The sequence below is a fragment of the Xiphophorus couchianus genome, chromosome 6, assembly GCF_001444195.1.
Source record: "Xiphophorus couchianus chromosome 6, X_couchianus-1.0, whole genome shotgun sequence".
Lineage (NCBI taxonomy): Eukaryota > Metazoa > Chordata > Actinopteri > Cyprinodontiformes > Poeciliidae > Xiphophorus > Xiphophorus couchianus.
The window spans coordinates 17028530-17050212 of NC_040233.1; the positions used below are offsets into that span (position 1 = coordinate 17028530).

At 37.6% G+C, this 21683-nt stretch overlaps 1 protein-coding gene across 7 annotated transcripts in view; it reads left to right on the forward strand.

The window, feature by feature from the left end:
* spidr (scaffold protein involved in DNA repair) overlaps positions 1 to 21683 on the forward strand; it is a 45378-nt gene that overhangs the window by 10936 nt on the left and 12759 nt on the right. For all 7 annotated transcript variants that reach the window (XM_028020928.1, XM_028020930.1, XM_028020933.1 and 4 more), the window contains 3 exons: positions 7202 to 7406; positions 8536 to 8759; positions 17756 to 17914. In XM_028020928.1, coding sequence (XP_027876729.1) covers positions 7202 to 7406; positions 8536 to 8759; positions 17756 to 17914 — 588 coding nt within the window. The remainder of the gene's footprint in view (positions 1 to 7201; positions 7407 to 8535; positions 8760 to 17755; positions 17915 to 21683) is intronic.

A 21683-nucleotide genomic window follows, 5' to 3' on the forward strand; every position in this document is an offset into this window, starting at 1 on the left:
ACAGTGTGGTATTGTGGTCAAATAATGAGATCAGAAAGCACCCGCTATTCCCCATTATCTGTTTGATCTTGGTCACTAGAATCAATTTCAGTAATGGGCGAAAAGAACTGCAAGGGCCTTTATCTGCTTGAGGCAAATTTAAGGCAGCTTGAGAATGTTCAAGACCATGTTCCTGCAGTCACTTTGACGCAGATCCAGAATCTGGGATCCCATCGCTATCCTATGCAGCTTGTTTGCCTTACTACAGATGAAGTACTAAATGTGTTTTGGAAGCAGGTTGAGAAGACTGCTTGTTTCAAGTTCAGTTGGACTTCCTACCTCCATCTATACCATTGCTTACTTACATTAATGAGCCCTCTGTTTTGGTATCATCTGCAAAATTAGTGTTTAGGTTTTCCTCACTAGTGAATGCACTCCACCACATAGTAAGATGAAGCCGAGCAGTTATTTCTGCATTATTGATTTTGTGAATTTTGCACTTGCAGATAACTTTATTGCAAGCAAAAGTATTTAGAATTGGGTGTAAATATAAAAAGGCAAACAGTTATAAATGGAAATAACATTAACAGATTTCTTTTCTTGTCCACAATGGGATCTAGTGTAGATTGGCTGTGGTCAGACCTGCCTTTGAACTGCTTCACAGCTAAGCTGTAGTTAGTGGAAAAACCATGTAACACATTTACAAGGAACCATATAATATCACAAGTACTCTCCAGCCAAAAGTCACTGAGTGAAGCCATTATATTTTGTAAAGCAGTGAAAACACAAACACCTAAATCTGAGATTCAAGAAGACACAAATGTAGAAGATTATGTGACAGAGATAAACATTTGCAAACATTTCTCAAATCTTTGGAATTTTATAGACAGATATTATGATTCTATTTTTGTGTAATTTTATGATTATCTCAGTGTATGAGGTAGAAAATTCTCACCAAAGTTGACAGATTAAATGTGTCATGAAACAAATCAAAACATATGTAAAACAATAATATAAGACAACAAGGCTTATATTGTCTTATATGCTTACGTTTTTAAGCATCTGGTTTGTTGAGAACCTTGAACCAATAACTAAAATCATTTCTGGATTCACTGTTGATTCACTTATGGCTTGGATAAAAATATTTTTACTGAAGTAGTTTTAAAATAGCAGCACAAATAGGGTGGGCGATAGATGTGAAGAGTGGAGAGGTTTACTGAATTTCCCAGTTTTGTGTTCTTTCTTTCTGAATGATGTCTTGGCTGGCGATCAAAAACTACACAAAAAAAATCTTATTGCAGAAAGTTACACAATACAAAACTTAAAATACTTCATAGAATAAAAGAACCTCAGAAGAAAATCTTAGAGAGGCATTCTCAAAGGCTGCACAAGCATTTAACTTTATTTTGAATTGCTAATTGGGTGTTAGTGTAATGCTTTACTATTCTCAGCGTATAGCAGTAAGAACTTTAAGTGCAGATGTGAGGATCAGTCTCTCAGATGGTGGCGTGGGGGTGGTGGAGGTGTTTTAGGGAGTGTTTTGGAGTCGGAGCAAGGCAGCAGTTGACTCCAGCTGTTGGGAGTTTGTGTTTGAGTGTTCTCTGGAATATCCAGGCTGGCGGAAGCGAAGGGGCCTCCTCAGCGCTCTGACGTCACGCACAGCTCCAGGGAATTCTTCACATTCCTCTTCCTGGCAGTAGTTAGGTCATTTCCAGAAAGCTGGGGAAAAAACACTGTAGGATTATTTTCTGGAGCTTTTGGGAGTTGGAGAGTGGAGGGAGCCAGAGGGCTGAGATTGAAAACACATGGTGGTTTGAAAGTATCTTTGACTTTAGCGCCTCCCTGTTGCTTCAACATTGCTGTTATAGAGTAATGACTATTCAAAAAACCCTAGACTAAGGAAATCACTCTTTTATGCAATTATGCACTGTAAAATCTGTGAATTACTTTCATGTTTTTATGCATCTGGTTTGTATTTTGTGGGTAAATTAACATCCTAAGTAAAGAAAAATGTTTTTACTTTAACACTGTTTCATAGCCAAAAGCAGAAAAGAATCTGCTGTCAAGTTTAAAATATCCAGAAAATGTATTGATCAGTCCAACTTTCTCAGACACTGAACAGGTCGAAATGGAAAAAACCAGAGATGAGAGGATCAGCACATCTAGTAAAATTCTTCCTATCAGTTTCCTGTCGCATGGATGGTTAACCTCCCACATAATTCCTGCAGAGTAGGTTGCCTCCTCCCACCTCCCACTCCTTGTTGTGAGTGGGCCGAGCCCCGAGCGGAAATACCTGTGGGGCTTATTCATCGACAAACTGTGACGGCAGCACCCTGGCCACTCCTTAACCCAGCTACCTGTCTGATGATGACAGCTGCCCACTCACCTGTTGACAATGGGGTCACTTCCTGTTGGTTTTGTGCTGGTTCTCATGAACAGCACGTTCTGCTCTGCAAAGATTAAATTTAACCTTTTATGATTACCGATCTTTGCCAAGATGTTGGTCTGATAAGCGTCACATCCCGGGTGTGTTGTAGCATGATTGTTTACTTTAGGGTTTTATGGGAAAAGCAGGTCTATGTAAAGTTTAGCAAAACCTTGGCAGCAGTTAAGGAGTTACCCATCAGATACTTTATGAACCGGAAGTAATTTTATCATGAATAGAACTAATTTCTTATCTTACGTGTTTAATTTAATGACTGAGAACTGTTAAAAAGAATTATTGTGTACAGCACGTAAATATATATATATATATAAAAATATGTTTTTCCTTCTTTTTTAGTCTTATTTTTGTTGCTTTATGATCTCTTGTTTGTGATTTCTATGTGCATATTATAGTAAATGTGCAAAATTATTGTTGCTTTTATCTGTTTTAAGTTTTTAAGCCTTGCTCTCCATTTTAAATTGTTTCTCTGGTTGGACGGCACACTCCAAAATCACTCAAATTCTGTCCTCTTATTTTAATAGTTGTGTTGACATCGTTTAGATTTTCTTTTTGATGTTTTTATTGTAATTGTTTTTCTTCACCATTACTTTGAGTAAACTACTACTACTCGGTTTAAAAATATTTTTAACATTATGTCATTTAAATGGTTCTCCATTTTTATCAATAACCTATACAGTAAAAAAAAGCACTTATTGTTCTATGATCATATGGGAAAATGAGTGTTACAATAACATCAAATGAGTCATCAAAGTGTTTGTTCCAGCAGGGTTAAAATACAGCTTGTACAGAATGAGGCAAGCATGTAATATTGTTGGTAGTAATTGTCTTGCTTGAAGGCATAAAGTGCCGCTGATTGTAAAAACACCAAGATCCTCTGGTACTATCTGCTGTGGTTAAGGGTGTGCACTGCAACTATGCAAGTACCTCTTTTTGACAGAGCTAGTTGTTTATTTAGCTGTACTAAAATCTGTTGTTTATTATAATCAAATTGGTTTTTCTTAGTTGTAATCATGAGATTTTTTTTCAAATCCTTGGATCTCTGTCTTTAGAAGGTTTTAAAATATTTTAAATTTAACCTGAAATGTACATTGCAGATTCCAAGCTGTCATTATTTATTACACAAAAATGGAAGATAAAATTCAGAAGCATGTCTCTTAATTCAGTAGCTTATATGATGACCACCATTTTAACCTAATAACTGGACAGTGTTGCAGTTGGTAGCACTGCTCCTTTAAAGCAAGAAGTTTGGGGTTCAAATCCTGGACTGAGGGTTTTTCTGCATGGAGTTTGCATGTTCTCCCTGCATACTTGGTTCCTCTCCAGGATCTCCAACATTTCTCACATCACCCCATTTTAGCTAACCTTTACCTGTTAGCTTAGCCCTTGCTTTATTCTATGCTTCATCTAGAGCAGGGGTCTCAAACTCCAGTCCTCGAGGGCTGCTGTCCTGCAACCTTTAGATGTGCCTCTGCTGCACCACACCTGAATAGAATAATTAAGTGATTAGCAAGGCTATGGAGAACTGATCTACAAAAGGAGGAGGTAATTAAGTCATTTCATTCCAGTTTTTTGTACCTGTGGCACATCTAAAAACTTCAGGACAGCGGCCCTCGAGGACTGGAGTTTGAGACCCCTGATCTAAAGAGTCTGGATTGTTGTTGTTGATGTAGTTGTTGAGAAACCATTACTTCCTGGAGGAGTGGACTCTGTTGAGGTTTTAAATTTTACACAATCATTAACGTTTGTCTGTGATGTATAAAATGCTCCAGTTCGACACTATGAAGCTTACCGGAAATTGTCTGGGCTGTAAACAACCATCCCCCACTGCAATGAGAGAATTTCTGAGCCAAATAAGATGGTTGTTAATGTTAATTCAATATCTGGAAGTGTGGCTAACATGGACTGAATGATTTTCTTCATTTCCTCTGCTGCCATTGATAAAATTGCAGGCAGACTACAATTCTCAACAGCACAGTGAATCAATATCATCGTTCACAACTTTTATTTTTTCCTTGTGGGCAGGAAGGCATATTGCATGTTTTGCATTATGGTGAAACATCTCTGCCAAGGTCCCCATCTCACCAAAGTTTTGTGATTAATTTAAATACAACTTTCCAAACCTAAGTCATGCAAAACTTTCGCCTATGTTAACATTTAGCCCTGAGCTACAGGGAGCCAGTGTAAGGTCTTAAGAACTTAGATGATGTGCTCTAGCCTCCTGGTTTTAGAAAGAACTTGAGCCACAGGACTCTGGGTCAGCTGCAACTATCTAATAGATTTTTTAGGTAGACTTGTGAAGACACTGTTGTAGTAATCAATCCAACTAAAGATAAACGCATGGACAGGTTTCTATAGTTCTTGCTGAGACATTAGTCCTTTAATCGTAGAAATGCTCTTCGGATGATAGAATCCCCAATATTCTATCATCAGCTGCCAGTCAAAGGCTGCTGCCAGCCTTTGTCTGCTACTTATTTTCATAAAACCCTGTCTTGAAGCAGAAAGGATGTACTTGGCTCAGTTTTTTGTTTTGGGTTTATCTTTCCTTTATTAATGCTGATATTGCGTAACCTGTTTAATGTTTTGTACTTTTAAGGTTATGTTTAAATAGAGCCTAATGAGAACCTGTTATAGTTGTAGTATATTTTCATTTGTTTAAAAAGGAAAGACCAATGTGTACATCTTTTTACAGTTTAGTTGCAACAATGTTGACTTTAAATTGATATAATTTAAGAGCAAATTAATTCTTTACGTCCCTTGGGCAAAAAAATAAATAAAATAAAAAATTCCCACGAGTTGATTCGATTTTTCCCACTCGTCTGCGTGTCTAATTTCTCATCACTTACCATCAGCATTTGTCTAAAACACGCTGAAACATGCCCTGCAGTTTCAGTCACAAACTGCACTCTTGGCTCTGAGTCAGTGGTAAGCCGTCATCCCACCATTATCCGTGTAACGTGGGAGAAATGTCTGGCCGTTATTCACCTTGTTTGAGCCCCTGTATAAGTGACACTTGGGTGTGGGAATCTTTACCCTGAATGGTAATAAAAGAAATGACTTGGATCTTAAATTGAAGATGTGCACAAAAATTCTCAATTGACTTGTTTTTTCGCTTACAACTTTTGACAGTGATGTGTTTTTTTTTTCATTTTCTAAGAAACAAAGTTGTTTTTTTCCACAGACAGCATCACATTTGAAAAGTTTTTTTTGTTGTTTTTTTTTTTAACCAGTCTCTCACTGTTAGAAGGTGCCTTTGGTGTTTGCAACATGTGTTAGAGAAAGTTAAGATATTTGAAGTTGCAGTTGTGAGGAGTGGCACGCAGTAAACAGTCCTGTGGAGGTGGCTGGCAGCTAATCTGAGTTTGACATTCTCGCTGTCTCAAGCTTTCAGCCCCCCTACATTTATGGAACATTCTTTTCACAGATTTTTTTTCTTCAGACAAGCAATATAACTAAAATAGAATCGTCTTTCCTTCTTTTGCTCAACATACTATAGATCTTTAAATTTCTGCTTTGCTTCTGCTCTTAAAATCAATTCTTTCAAACCAATCAATTAGAGAACTTGTAGAGTTGAGGCTTAAAACACAACAGCTGCTACAGTGCGTAGCACAACCACTTAGCACCATTAGAACTATTGAAGTTTGAGTTTGTAGCTGCAGTGTATTTTATTAGGATTTTATGGGATAGAGTTAACACTATGCTGTGCATAATTGCAAAGTGGGGGGGAAAAAACACAGCTTTTTTATTTTAACAACAAATCTGAAGTCTCCTTTCCTCTGACTCTCCTAAAAGTAATCTAGTGCCAGAGAGAGGCTTTAAACGTTTCCTAATCAGTAGGCAGAGTCCACCTGTATGTAGTCTGATTGTAGTTTAAATACAGTAGTTTTTTGAATCCCTCAAAGGTTTGATGGAGAGCGTTAGTGAACAAACCAGCCAGGTCACTGGTAAAGATTTGGAGATGTTAAAGAGAGTACCTCTCAGAAATCACATTTTTGGCATTTGATGTATGTAGAATTATTAACTCTGTCTACCAAATTCTGAGTATAATTTTACCAAGGCATAGCAGTCTGTTGCAAGACGTCATATTGAATATTTGGAATAATATTCTCTGGTCACACAAGATCAAACTTAAAAATGTTGGCTTATTTGCAAAACAAAATTTGAGGCAGAGAACTCGCCCTGAACATGTGGTGGTAGTAGCAGCATCGTGCAGTAGGGATTATTTCGTTCAACAGGGATAGGAAAGCTGGTCAGAGCTGCAGAGGAAATGGATCAGAGGAATATTGAAATAAAAGTCCGATACAAGCTTTGGGAAAACATTGGAACTGGGTCAGGCGATCACTGTCCAGAAGGACAGCAGCTCACAATGAGTGGCCCAGTCAAATCAAGATACGAGTCCAATGGAGAATTTGTGGCAAGCTTTGAAAATTGCTGTTCACTGAGATCTTAAGTTGAATCTAGTAAGCTTAAGCTAATTTTGCAAAGCTTAATGGGTAAGAAAATCATTCTGTAGAAACACAAGACATTCCTCACAAACCTTAAACTGAACTGAGAAGAACTTCTCAAAGGTATTGACTCCAGCTGAGAAGAAATGCAAACATTTTTATAGATTTCCATTTGCAGATGTGGTATTTTCCTTCCTTTTAACAAGCATTCTTTTCTTTTTTTACAATATCCCTATAAAATACTTAGACTTTTCAGTTGCAATATAACAAAATGTGGAAAAGCTCAATACTTTGGCAAGATACTGTATTTTAACAGGTCATTTTCTCTTTACAGGCAAAGTCTGTCTATAGAGGGCCTCATCTGTCCTGTAATCCTGAACACTCACTTCAGCCAGAAAGTGTCATCTGCTTCCAAACCAGATGATATGTCCTTACCAAAGATCTGGCTGTCTGCGGAGAGGCGCTTGCCTTATTTTTTGGGTCAAATTTTTGGACTGCTCGATGAATGCAAGACCAAAAGTGAAGGCAGAGCAAAACAGGTATGTACATATCGACACTGCCCCGACTGTATTTATAGCTGAAAATTGAGAAGAAACTGAATTATGCCGCTTTAACTGAGAGAGAAAAATTGAATTGGTCAGAAAAATCAGCACTTAATCACATAACGACATCACTGAAGAACTGCATGCAGAGTACTTTTGCTACAAGCCTTAAGGTTCTTCTCAGGTTCACTTATTGTGCAAAAGAACAAGAATCCAAGAGGCTCACATCGATATTATTTATGAACTCATATTTACAAAATCACAGCTGTACTTTTACAGATTGTGGTTTCTTGCCACAGGGTTCACCGCAGTGTCTTGGAAATAATCCTGAGCGTACAGAATAATAAATAGTCATGGTGGAGGACTTATCCCGGTACAATTAGTTATGTTCTCAGTGTGTACTCCAGAAGTGTCACAAGTGATGGATTTGCTCGTACATTTATTTACTTAAAATATTTAAGCAATTACAAGTAAATGGAAAGATTTTTTTTTCCCTGGGAACTGTGTGTTTTTAACACATCCTCCTCAAAACTCCCTCCTTGTGTGTGATAAAAAAAATATGCTGTCTGATGCCTTTTAATGGCCTTAATTTGGTCATGGGAGTTACCTTGGGCAAAATAGTTAGCTGAGATGTTAATTACCGATTCAAGCTAAAGACTTCAAAGGTTAATGGGAGTGTAATTACCACTGGTTTATAGCATCATAATAGTTTGCACTGTCATTTACTTCACCTTCCAATAGGGTTTGAATGAAGCAAAAATTGACATGCTTGAACAATAATAATTTTAGTTGCTTGTATCTATTGGCTTTTAGTTATTTTTAAAATTGTTATTTTGCTTCATATTTACACAACCCAAAGATTTTCTTTTGTTAAGGTTACACTGGTAAAGCTATAACGTTATGCCCTCTTTTTTAATTACTGAAATACAGTAAGTCTATAATGTTGTGTTATTTGAGAGGTTGAAACAAAGTAAACTTGATTTTGTGAGTTTCACATTACTTTTGAGGGAGTGGGGGGAATATTGACTTCTATTAGTCAATACTAATCAATAAATTTATCCCCAAAACACCACACATTTTAGATTTTTTGTTTTGTCAAAATGTTTCTGGTTCTTTTCTCTTACAGGTTGCTGTATCTGATGTTCTCTGCACTTTTGGAACAAGACCCTGTCTCTCTCTCTTGGAGGCCATTGAAGGACTTGGCCAGGCAGGCAATGTGGATGTGGATGTGGTTGTCCAAAGAGTTTACTCCATCCCAATGGCAGACTGTTCCCCTGTGTCCTTTCTCAAACACAGAGCATCCCTTCGGTCCTCCACGGCTCCTCCTCCTGCAGAGAAAGGAAAAACCAGGTACTGTTAAACAGCCTGATAATTGGCTGTCCAGGGGGGGCTTTTGGTTTATTACGTGGTGCCAAAAGAAACAGAATAAATTAAATCATGTTCTTCTACTTTGTGTTATTTGCTACAATTGAATTTCTTTCTTTTGTTGGATTTGCATGCTGACTTTTTTCAGAGCCCATATGTTTCTCCTGCGTGACATGATGTGTCTCAGTGGTCGAGCTATTGTTCACAGAGCAGCAGGCCCCACAGAGTGCTCATGCTGTCTCCAGCCATATGGCATTCCTTGACAAAGGACACAAACATTTTTAATTGAATCCAGTCTCTCTGCTATTGTTTCTGGCCAATTCTCAGGAAATACAGCAGTATGTTCATAAACTCTTGTTCACCAATGAGCCAGCATTGAACCAGTATCCATTTGCACTGCACTAAATATCGACTAAATTTAATATATTCAATTCAATCTATCAGACTTTTTTATAAAGCTCTTCTCCTACAGTCAAACCAATCAAAGCCCTATTAGTCTTCTGCATGCTAGAGCCTTAATAACTTAATTCCTCCAACCAAAAACCAAGTCAGATAATAAATAGGTTTGACTAAAACCAACAGTACTTTCAACACCTATTCTAAAACACACATGCTGTCATCCCACAATCATCAAAATAAGTGATAATAAAAAGAAGATGGAGCACATTTTTCACCTGCAGAGGGAATTGGACAAGGAATATCCTCACATTCTAGTAGATTTGGAGGTGTTTTGTGAGGTGGATGGACAGATGTCCTGTCAGGTAGTGAGATGCAGACAGACTTTTACAAAAGGCGACTGTGGCTAGTGGGTAGAGTGGTTGTCTTTTGTAGATTGTTTCTCAAGCTGGTTACCTTTCTCTACCTCTCAAGCTGGTCATCTTTGCATGAAAGTGAGCGTGTTTGTGAGCTTGAGTCGGTGAATGTGCCTCTCGTATAAAATGCTTTGTGTGGTCAGTATCACTGAAAATGGGCCATTTAATTTCAGTTCATATACCATTTACTGAATGTTGTATTTGCTTTAATAAAAAAAACTTCAACAAAGTAAGTGTGTGCAGAAGTACCTAAAGCGTTGCTACAAAAATGAACTCCGAGTCTCCTGAAAATGCAACCGAAAAAGAGCATGTAACGATTAAAAAGTATTGGACTTAAATATATAGTTTATGGAAGCAGGTAGTTTGAATCTTTTCACCTAGCTCAAGAAATCTGTTTATTTAAATGAAGCTTTCCATCTTTAGGACAGGCGTTGAAGGACATTTTATGAACTTGTTTCTTGGTTTTGACAGTAGATTTATGAGAATGTAAAAATGCATTTATTTGTACAAACTATGGTTGATTATTCTCTCTTTTCTCTTTTTTGGGATCTGAGGAACTGAGATTCTTGTTTACATTGTTACATTGATGTGTTATTCTCTTTATCTGCATTCAGTTCCCTGATACCAGAGAACAGTCAGAGAAACCTAGATGCAACAGCCTAGGTTTTCCATTGTGGTTTTCCCTGAACTGGTTTTGGATTTGAAGAATATTGAGAAAATAGTTTGTAAAATAAATAAATAGAGCTTCATATTTATGTAGTTAAACATAAACTGGAATATTTAGAGAATCTACAAATGTATTCTACCCTGCTTGTGAAAAGATATTATAATTGTGCATGATTGTAGGAGGTTACTTTATAACAATGCTTGCTTTCTTTTTTTGTAAAGACTAAATAAGTACTGTATATCCTGTGGTTGCATAATAGGGTTGAGCCCCCTTTCTTCAGTGTTCAAACAAATCAAACGGCTTTCATCACCCTTGCAAGTTTGTATTCATTTTTTAACATTTTCACGCAAAAAAGTAAAAAACAAATAAAAAATCTTCAGCCAAATGTCCAATTACATACACTTCCTGTAAGTCTTTCTTTTTTAAGGTGTCACCAGATAAGAGCAGATGCAACTTCATCTGTTGTCTTTTATTAGGAAAGGGACAATGATTGTAATCTGAACTCTATTTTCACCGTCTGAGCTACCTTTAACTGAAAGTCTTCAGATCTTCTTACCAGCATGTTTCTAGATTCTAACTGAATCACTTATCGGAAGCACAACGCTTCATGAAAAGGCGCCTTTAATAAATTTTTAAAAACCAGCATAACTCTGTCATGTTAAATATCACTTATTACTATGCGATTTGTCACTTGTCACAAATAAATCGTCACGGTTATGCTGTCTTCCAAGTTTTTTAAGACACCTCTCCTTTGCTACATTATGGCATGCGCTGAATGAAGACAGCATAATGGGAGGAAATAAGACAGCCTTATTTGCTTTGTTTTACCTTCCAACTAAAAGTTTCTCCAAACTTGCTTCTCAGTCCTCTCAAGGGTGAACTTTTTCTGGTTGGTTGTGCAATGTTTTCCGTCACACGTTTTCCTTTCACTGAACTTTCCATTGTTTACGCTGAGATACAGTAGTCTGTGAACAGGCAACTTATAGATAATCATTAGCTGTAAGACAAAATCACCAAATTCAACTGAAATAAATATATATATATATATTATGATATATTGATACCAAAAATTACATTATAAATCAATTCATTAAATCATTTTCTATTATATTTTGATTTATTGAGATGCATTTGTAAGTTGTTTTTAAATCTAAATAACCTTAAATGGTTTTGTTTCCAATCCTCAGCACTTTTCTTCTTCCCCCAGGTGACCTTTGGTGCTGCAGCTATATGAAGTTTGAACTGTCATACCTAAACACCAGACTCCTATGAGTCTCTGAAAAGCTATGTAGAGTTTCTGAGTTAGTGATGAATCAGTGTTGGTCATTATGAAATGCCATTTAAAAGGAATTATTTTTAGATTATCGATACCAGAATAGTTTAGCTTTAAATAGCTTGGAGGATTACTGATACTAGGTTCTAATCATTCATAAGCTTTCTTTTCAGTATAAGTAGCTTGGATGTTTATGTGAGGGACTGCTGTTGTAGTTAATCAATCAGTGAATGAGGCGTTTGAAGCAAATCTCTCAAATATGACCTTCGGTTGCCTGGCCCTCCCACTGGCTTGTTGTTTATGTTCTTTGCTGAGTAATAAAAGTATTGGTTTCTCTAAAAGTAGAGGGGCCCTAAGGGGGGCCATAGTGTGGTGAGGGGAGGAAAGCTCTGGTCAGCTGACAAACTTTACTGACTAAACCAACCGCGTTTGTAATGCGACTCTCTCGCCATGCTGCTCCTGTGGCTGGGAAACAAACACCACCCTGTGACCGGAAACGGTGTCTCTGTTTCTCTCTGACTCGTGCAGATTTAGTCAACTCTTGTTTGAAGTAAAAGGTTGAGAGACAGAGGTTAGAGGTGACTGTGTGTCTGTAGGTTAAAGTGTCTGGATGAACCCTGCTTATTGTGACAAATAGAGGGAATGTTCAGAAAAAGCTTTTATATGAAAATTTTGATTGTTTTTCAGAACTACTGTTTTAGTTTTAGTTTTTTTTTTGAAAGCCAATAATTCATGGTACTTTTCCAGGACGTGTGCCTGATCTGCATGGTAGTTTACACTGCAACCCACTGGCCTCGTTTTCTGTAAAGACAAGGACACTTTGTACCTCTCATGTTGTGTCCCCAGTGTCTGACTCACTCTCCTGGTCAGCAATTCTTTTTTGATCCTTTTGTGTATGTGTGTGTTTTTTTTTAAAAAAACTCTGCGTTTAAAACTCCAGGGAGATCTGTACGATAGGAGATGGTAAGTTCCCGTAAATTTTGAAAAGAATAAACAAAAAGATTAACTGTTTGCAGGAAGCAAGAGGAGGCAAGTTGTTGTTTTTTTTTTCTTCTTGGTTTAGAGGGAACACAATGTGCTGCAGGGATCCTGTTACAACCATGTTTATCGCTCTGCCTTCCCCGATTGGTGGACAAAACGTAGGACGGAATCCCGCCTGTCCTTCCCCCTCCAATGAGATCTCTCCGCTGTGTTCTCAGTGTGTGGCTCGCTTACTTATACTGTGTTGCCAAGTAATGTGCTTGTGCACTGGCCTTTCATGCGCCCAAAGTGTGACTGTGTGTGTGTGTCTTAAAAGGGGGTATATGTTTGTGAGTGTTTGCTCAGACTCAGTGTCGAACTTCCTGGAAGAAAACTTGAGTTGCCGAGAATTCTGCGATCGCTCACAATAACAAATTCCTGAAAACGGTCAGTGACTGAGTGTACCCAGTGACTGAGGATTTTTTGGGAGTAAAGGGTGATTGATTGAGGAAAAAATAGACAGTAAATGGCACAAAAATGTGCCTTTTAGTTGGGAGGGGGAGTTGTTTATGCCAAATCACCCCTTTTTTCCTGCCATGTGTGATATGCTTTCAGATATCAGGCTACAGTTTTCAAGTTTTAACATGCTGCACCAGTAGTGAAAGTGTATATACTTCCTCAACAGACAAAACCTCACCAGCTGTTCTCATATTTTGGGAATCATCAAATATCACTCATTAACCCCTACGCAAATGTATTTTGTCCAGAAAATGTTTGGTTCTCCTGTTGAGCAATAAGCCATGGTGTTGTCCACATTTATTGGCACCCCTGGTAAAGTTTTGTAAAAGTCCCCTATAATTGCCATTAATTTTCACAGCACATTTACATTAGTTTTAGTCTCAATTTACAATGGACCCCTGGAATTTGCAGAGGCCAAGGACGACATCTACCCAATATTTGGCTTATATTTGCAAATATTGATGACCCCCTCTAAAACTACTTATTATAAAAGTTCAAATAGTAACTTTAATGTACAATATTATGCACTGTATTAGCAGTACTATAGACTTTATTTTTGTTTTTGGGGTATATCCAGTCAGCACCAAGGAAAACAAATGGTGCTACTGGATTGGGTGCTTTGCAAATGCCAGCCAATAACGTCTCAAGAAGCATTGAGACTAGGTATTTCAGCTTCCCATGCAGCATTTTTTTCAAATAAGAATTTACAAATACTGAATCAGTGATTAGTCACTTTGATAGTCTACAGGCATGTCTTGAGTACATTAAAGGCTGGATGACACTAAACTTTCTGCTTTTAAATTCTGATAAGACAGAAGTTGTCTTCTTTGAACCAAAGGGAGAGTAGAGGGAGTTAGTGTACATCTTCATCTGGCAGGTGGGCTTGGGGGTTTTTGTGTGTTCACTCTGTTTTCTCAAACGGTGAGTCGGTCGTGGCAGATGGCCTCTTCTACTTAGCCAGCTTGTGCTGGAGGTTTCTTCCTATTGAAGGAGAGTTTTATCTCTCCACATCGCTCCATGCATGCTCGGTATGAAGGATTGCTGTAAAGTCAATGACACAATGCAAGAGACTCTCACTTAGTTCTCATCGAGGAGGAGTAAGTGCTGCAAGTCAATGACTTGATGCAATCTCTTTGCAGAGAACCTTTTAAACTAATTTGAATGGAATGGGATTATTGTCTGCATTGATTCTAAAACAATAAAAATTCCTAAATGAGATGTTAATCACATACAAAACACAGATAATGTTCTTTTACTTTTATGGCCTCTGTGAAAGCAGAGGCAGTCATGCACTATGAAACTTTAAACTGGCATTTATCATTACAAAAGCTAAAACTATCAGATAAAAGAATCTATCTGCAGCATTACCATTGGGCCTGTTTCATATTCAGGTTGTCTTCTAAAAGAGAATTGTTTCCTACAGCGGTTTGAGGATTGCAAGTTTTGGTCTGTGGTTGACAAAAGTTTAATCCATTTGTCAGGCAGAATTTGTCTGAAGTCTTTCAGAGATAAATCTCAGAGGAAATAGTTGTTCAACTGCTGCTACTACAAAGCATAGCAGACATGTTAGATCAGATAATCCAGTTTTTTGTTATAGTTGATGCTTTGTTTTCCAGAAAGATGGACACCTAGAATTATCAAATGGTTTCTTGGAATAACAGTGTTGTTTTTTAAAGAAGCAGAAATAGGTGTAAGATGTTGCTTGAATTTTACCATAATGTTCATTGGATTTGCATTTACCTCATTTTCATTGACTTAGTTTGCTTTTGGTGGTCGTTGAGCTTTACCATTAAGCTTTACCTTAATTGTGGTTTCCAAAGCCAGTTTTCCCTGGTTTTTGTTTTGCTAGCATGCCATCAGAGCAGAAGAGTTCAACTGCTTGACAGTTAGTTGTTTTTCTTTTGTTTTGTTGTTGTTGTTTTTTTAGTGAAGCTATTAGCAGTGCAACAATGTGACTTCTTTGGAAGTCAGCATTGACAAGATTTGACATAAATCAAAGCATAGGTTTTAAAAAGAATGTCTGCAGAGCCAAAGTACAGTTAGATTTGTAGAAATTTGTGAGCCAAATATTCTAGTTTTTTTTCCCTTTCTTGTAGATCAGTCAGACTAAAATGCTAAATTTGTTTCATTTTTGGCTGGTGCTATTTGGTTTCACACTGCAGTGTCAAATGATTGAAACCCTTTGAATAACCTGTTCCCCCTCTTACCTGTGGTGGCGCTGAACCAAAAACTTCTAAAGAAAACAACATGAAAACCTCTAAAGAGGACATGAGGGCAACTTCCTGCTTCACAAAATGTAAATAAAAATTGAATAGTATGAGATTTTAGTGGTTGTAGAATTTCTCTTCTGTATTTGGTAAAAGACCATGAGCTTTTTCTCCCACTAGTACTATACTTGCACCTCTGTTTTGGTTGTTTACCCAGAATGCCCTGCCTTGTGGTCCATTTCCAGCTATTCGACAGACCTCCCCTCCACTTGCATCCCCATATGTGTTCAAACCTCACTAGAGTTCACTTCAACCGACCAAGACCTAGGTTTTCAGGTGGACCATAGTTAGCTTTTTTTGTTCCTCATCAGTCTTCAGTTGCACATTCACCCAAATGAACCAGACTATCCAGACAAACAAACTGGGGTTGGATTAAAGTGGACTAAACAATGCTGGTGTGAATGCACCCCCAATGAGGCGTGGTCCAGTCACCAATATCCAGGGATATAATGTTTTTAGAAGTTCTAGTTTTAAAACCCAAGAACTTTCCAGGACCAGAGTTGTCTGTGATTATATAGCATTGAGCAACACAATGCTGCCCCTCCCGCACCTGTTGCTGAGCACTGACGGCTTCTTAATTTTTCCCTTGCTTGAGCTTTTTTTTTTTTTCAAGACTTTTTCTGTAAATACCTTGATAGTTGTAATCTTATGGTTTATTCTGGGAAGCTCTTAGACCAACACCTACAGCTCACTTTGCTTATCATCTGTGGTGTTTCCTATATATTAAGTCATTGCAACAGGTTACGGATGTCTCATTTGGAACTATGAATATACAACTTAGCAGCTGAAAATAATCATAGTTGATTATGGTCAGACTACCAAAAGACATGTCAGGAATGTTATTTTCGTGTCTTCGTCCAGGTCTCTCAAGACAAACACAGACCCCATGTTTAGCAACAGAAAACATTCATAGCTCCAATCAGGTGGTTGAAAACAACCTCAAATATCTCCAGCGTCTGGGTGTGTGGATGCATGCACAGGCTTGGTGGACAGTCCTCCTCCCAAACTTTTTTCTCCCTCCTTCTTTTCCTCCTCCTCCTCTTCTTCTCTGGCCACTGCTTGTCAAACTAGGGTACATGAACTCAAGTGTTTACTCTCGGTTTGTACAGGACTTTGTCTGGGCTTGACTCTCACTGATACTAGAGCTTTTAGCCGTTGAGGCCCAGAGCTTGCCATGAACAGCAGACTGCAGGAATACTCAACTCTTCACTCCCTCATAACTCTGTAGGCCAAAGGTCTGTTCTGTCAGCAGCAGCCTGTCAAACCAGCTACTGACATTAACACACAAATGTCATGACTAAGTATCAACACAGCATTGTTACAGTGACTAAGCACAATGTAACGTTTCGTTACTATAAAAAAGTGTTTGTATTCACACTGAATCAGGTTTTGATATACCACCATAGATATTCCAGCATGCAGTAGTTTCCTTCGTAGATCAGCTTTATTTGAAAATATTTTATATCCTAACAATTAATAAACTGATGGCCTGCACTGCATTTGCTTGGGAGCTGTCTTTAACACTTGCTTTTCTCAGATACTCCTCAAGAAATATGTTTCCTGTTTTTGAAACCCAGTATGTCATCGCTTTTGGGCTGCAACTCCAAAGCTAGTGTGAAGGCCTTTTGAAACGCAAGTATTTTTTGCAGTTTGTAGTTTTGTTACATACATCATAGAGACAAATAGTTTTTCATTCACTTTAAAGACAAATTTTGCTGTAGTTGGTAAAACATAAGTTCTCCAAAGTTGTATTTACATTTTTGTATGGCTGGTTAAATGCCTCTTATTATTATCTTATATGATAGGAAAATGATGCATGGTTTTCAAAATTTTTAAACAAAATTCTAAAACCTTCAGGCAATAGGTTGTAAAACCACCTTTTATTACAGTCACAGTTGGATTTTTGAGTATATTTCTACCCATTTCACATACCAAGTTATTTTCTGTTGTTGCTTTATATTTTCAATCTACTCTGACTAACTTTTCTACCTCTGTTGTAGTTCACGTTTTAGGATGTTCTTTTATTTTCTAAACCTGCTGTTCGCTGTTTCCTCACTGTTTTCTAACAAACTTCTGAGGCCTTCACCGACCCATGACAGTAAATGCAAAACTGGAGAACCTAATTTACCGATGAATTAGTCATACAAAGTTTAATGAGAAATGAGGGCTGAAAATATCTGCACACCACACTTTACAGATTCCACCTTCCACCACACAATTGTGCATTTGTTTCTCTAGTTCATGTCTGTTCAAAATACAATTAAGTCTGTGGTTGTTAAGTAACTCAATTATGAAAAGGTTCAAGGGATTAGAACACCTATGCAGGGCAAAATGTGGAACAACTGTATGTTAGTTCTGATGTGTTAGCATTGAAGATAACAAATTGCTAAATGCTTATAAATATTTAAAATGAAAAAGCCTTGTTTATTTCTGTCAGGGAATGTGTTTAACTTTTTTTTTCTTTGTTCCATTCCTTCTGCTAGGTTATGTGTTCTAGTCCAGGATAGCTTTGGGATTTTCAGCGTTGTCAGACTCCAGCCTCTGTCCAGCAAAGACGAGCTCCACCAGTACTGCCAGATGTGGCAAGGGAGAACCTGTGTGCTTACGGGCGTTAAAGTGGTGCAGCGGGTCACTCGAGAAAGGTGAGAGTCAGCTTTCTCTTGCGTCAGGGTCGTTTTTCACCTGAATTTCGGTTGGGAAAGTTCAACCTATTACCAGCAACAGTTTGTAGTATGACATTTCTGGTAAATGCAAGGTTATCTCTCTCTCTCTTTAGCATTCTAAGGTAACAGCCTCGGGTAAATGCCTGAGTCAAACAGTTACTGATAAAAAGTGATGTGAAGCACCCTCAGAGCCTTAAGCTGTCTTGCTAAGCCATCCGCAAATACATATTCGATCAAATCAATTGTGTTGTGGTATTTATTGAACCTTAGCCCCCACTGTCCTTCTCAAAAACAAAATATGTAAACATGATGTTGGGAGCTTTCTTGAAGCTTGTGATGCTGTCCTGCCGGCAGTTGGGCTGTGTTTACATGTAAAGTGATACCGAGGTTCATGGTCTCTGTTCCTCGTGAGTTTCCAGTCGAGATCCCAGATTAGCAGCAGTTAGTAGAACTGGTGTAGGGACATCTAGAAACTGGCTGAGGTATGTTTACCTCCATGATATTTTCAATGCCTGTCCTGCTCATAATAATTCTGGAGGTCGTCTTTGGTCAGAGTGATAGATGGGCTATCTCCAGTGTCTTGTGCATTTACTCAAGTGGGAAAACAGTCTGGGTTTTTCCACTCATTCGGGTATCCATGTCTGGTAGACCTCTAAGCTTGACCTAGAGCAAGCTGTCTGTCTGTCCTGTAGGCAGAATTATTGGTATTCATTTCATGTAGTCTGTTACTTAATAGGAGTGACAGTGCTTAGTTGTAATATTAAATATAAATCAAAAAGAATTAGTTGGTTGGCTTAGAAGTAAAAATAATTTTCCTTCTGCTTACAATAGGAAACAAAAAAAGCAAAACATCTAAAACTTTTAGGCATAATTCTCTTCCACAGAAGCATATAAAGTAAAATTGTTTTTGTCAGTAGGATATACTTTGCACATATACTTCTTTTAATGACTCTGATGTGTTATGACAGCTGAGGTGTGAACTGCTGGTTTTACATGATATACAGAAACCCACAGCAGCAATGTGTTAATTTGGCTCCTGGTAAGGAGTTCTGATCATTTAAAAACCTCAAGAAAATTATTATAAAAACATTTCCCAAGCATCTTCCATTTTTTTATTTACAATATTTGCTTTTACAACTTCTGTTGTTTAGCTTTGTTGGAAAAAAATTACATGTTTTTTGGGTTCTACTCTTAATGCATTTCTGTTGCCTTAACTGAGGACACCAATGTCCTCATGGATCCATTGACTCACATGTAAGTGTGGTTAATTAAATTAATCAATTTACTAACCAATTGTCTGGTATGTAATAAGTGTGTAAACATTTGTGCTTTAAGATATGACATATACAGTATATATGTCAAGTGCCATCTTCACTGTGAGAAAATGAAAAAGAAAAGCCTCTAATTTTTGTATTTATAGACAAAAAAGCCTGAATATTCAAAATATCAAATGTGATGAAAGTAAACTAGAAATTGATGTCACCAGAAAACAGAAATTTAATGCACTCTATTTAAAATGTAAGAACAGATACTGCGACACTTCCTTGTAACTTAGAAATGACTGGACATGTGTCAATTCGATATTATTGATGCGTTTTTTGGATTTAAACTTAATTCATGTACTTTTGTACTATGTACTTATGTACTATGTACTATTCATGTACATAATTAAAAAGAAGTTAAAACAGAATCACATTAAATTGGATTGGCCTTCCACACACTACATGCAAATTAACACATTCAAGTATATCGTTAAACATTCAAACGAGTTTCTAAATGTTTCTAGAAACTCTTATTAAGGGGGGAATGTGACAGACAGCATATCCAACTTTAGAGTGTGCTCAGCTGCTTTAAAATAACTTGTGGTGGCTTTTGTCTTTACTGGCTTCTCATCAGTAGCACCTGGGTGCCGTCTCTTGAGCTGCTCATAATGCAAGTCCCATGTGTCACTGATGCTGTGGTTCGCAACGAGACTTCACTGAACCTACATCTCCTTTTTTCATCACCTAGATTGAAGTTCTTCTTCACTTTAGGCCATTTCAGCCTCAATTAGAGGCCTTTCTTTTCTTTGAGAGCTTTGGAAAACCCCGTAGACTAGCTCATTTCTAAGGGGAAGCAATTGCTTTATTCACCATTTTTGTTTTAAAGTCGTTGCCCAAATGAAGCGAACCAATAATTGGAGATAAACATGACTGAAGCAAGCAGAGTGCACACATATCCTACACCTACACAACCCTGTGAACTGCAACCTACTCACAAGCCGTTTACAAAGAAAAACGTTTGTAAATTTTGCTTACGTTAAAGAAAAACTTTAGTTTAATCCACGGAGACACAAATCTCCATCTGATTTCTGTCTGATTTTGCAGTAATCTAGGGAGATTTCTTAATAAATGTGTTCAATGTCACTTTTGTGTCGAGGTAAATTTGCTCTTAAACTTTTCCTGTCCTTTTCATCACGCAACAGTGCAACCTTTAAAAACTCATTGGTAAAAAGCCATGTATTAGCCGCATCGCAGTGTTCAAAACTTGTGGAAAAAAGTAGTGACTTATGGTCCGGAAATTATGGTGGTGTACTTTTTTGTTGCAAAATCAGGGGGCAATGTGACCTTTCCCTTAACTTTTATAGACATTAACATCAAAGGAAAGTTAACAACATGTGAGTTACTGTGAGCCAAGCTTTAAAAGATGGATAAAGCCACAAATGTTCTGGTGCTTTTCTGCAAAACTGGACAAATTAGCTTTAGTCTTGCTTTTTAGTTGTTGTTTTACACAACATCTTTTGTGTGCACTTCACAGACAAGACATTGCTAGCTAATCTGTCAACTTTAGAGATACTTTTATGGTTGTTGTTTTTTTTCTTTTTGCATTTTCAGCATAAGCCAGATTCACCTTTCTATGCCAATTTGTGTTTTGTTCTCATGAACTAAACTCTAAGGGCACTTTTCAGATTTAGCTCCAAAAGTAAAATTAGATGCAGGTATTTAAAAAAAATTTTTGAAGTTCTTCAAAACAGTTAGCTTCAAGAGTCACAAGGTTCCAAACAATCTTCTAATTAGCATTTTGGTTTAATGATATGTTTACAAGAAGTTGTTTACTTCATGATACATGTATGACATCTAACAAATGAGAAAAGCTCTGCATGTGCTAATTGAAAATCTGTTAAACAAACTGTGGACTAGAGCTGCACCTTAGATCAGATAAAACAAATGTCCTTTACCCAAAAGAAAACAGAGTCAGGACTAAAACTCAAAGTGTTGAATGAGCGGTGTGAGCCTGTCGTTACCCATCAATGATTTAGCCTCACAGGACTTGACCGTGCTGCAGAACCGGTTCCACACAAAGAAACCTTGTGATTAGAGGTTGACTAGCTGGTTGTTAAGCACTGACTGATATGACAGCACCTCTATGGGATGAATGAAGGTAGCAATACCTTGAACTCAACATATTCTTCTCAGAAAATAGTCTGAGTCAGAATGAGGTTGCAACTGTTTTTCCCCTAGATTTTTTAATTGTTACTTCCAAGAGTGGTTTGACGTCAATTCAGCAGCATCAAAGTATATTGACTATGATGTTCCAGCAGGCTGTTAAAGGAGATTAAGGATGTGCTAACAGGAGCCATAGTGTCACTAATTGCTAATCTGGACATTTTAAACTTCTTGTAATCCGTTTTCTAAGCACTATTTCTTCCCCACAATTATATCATAATTTACATTGGGTGTACGCTCTCAAGTCTCACATGATCTCCTTG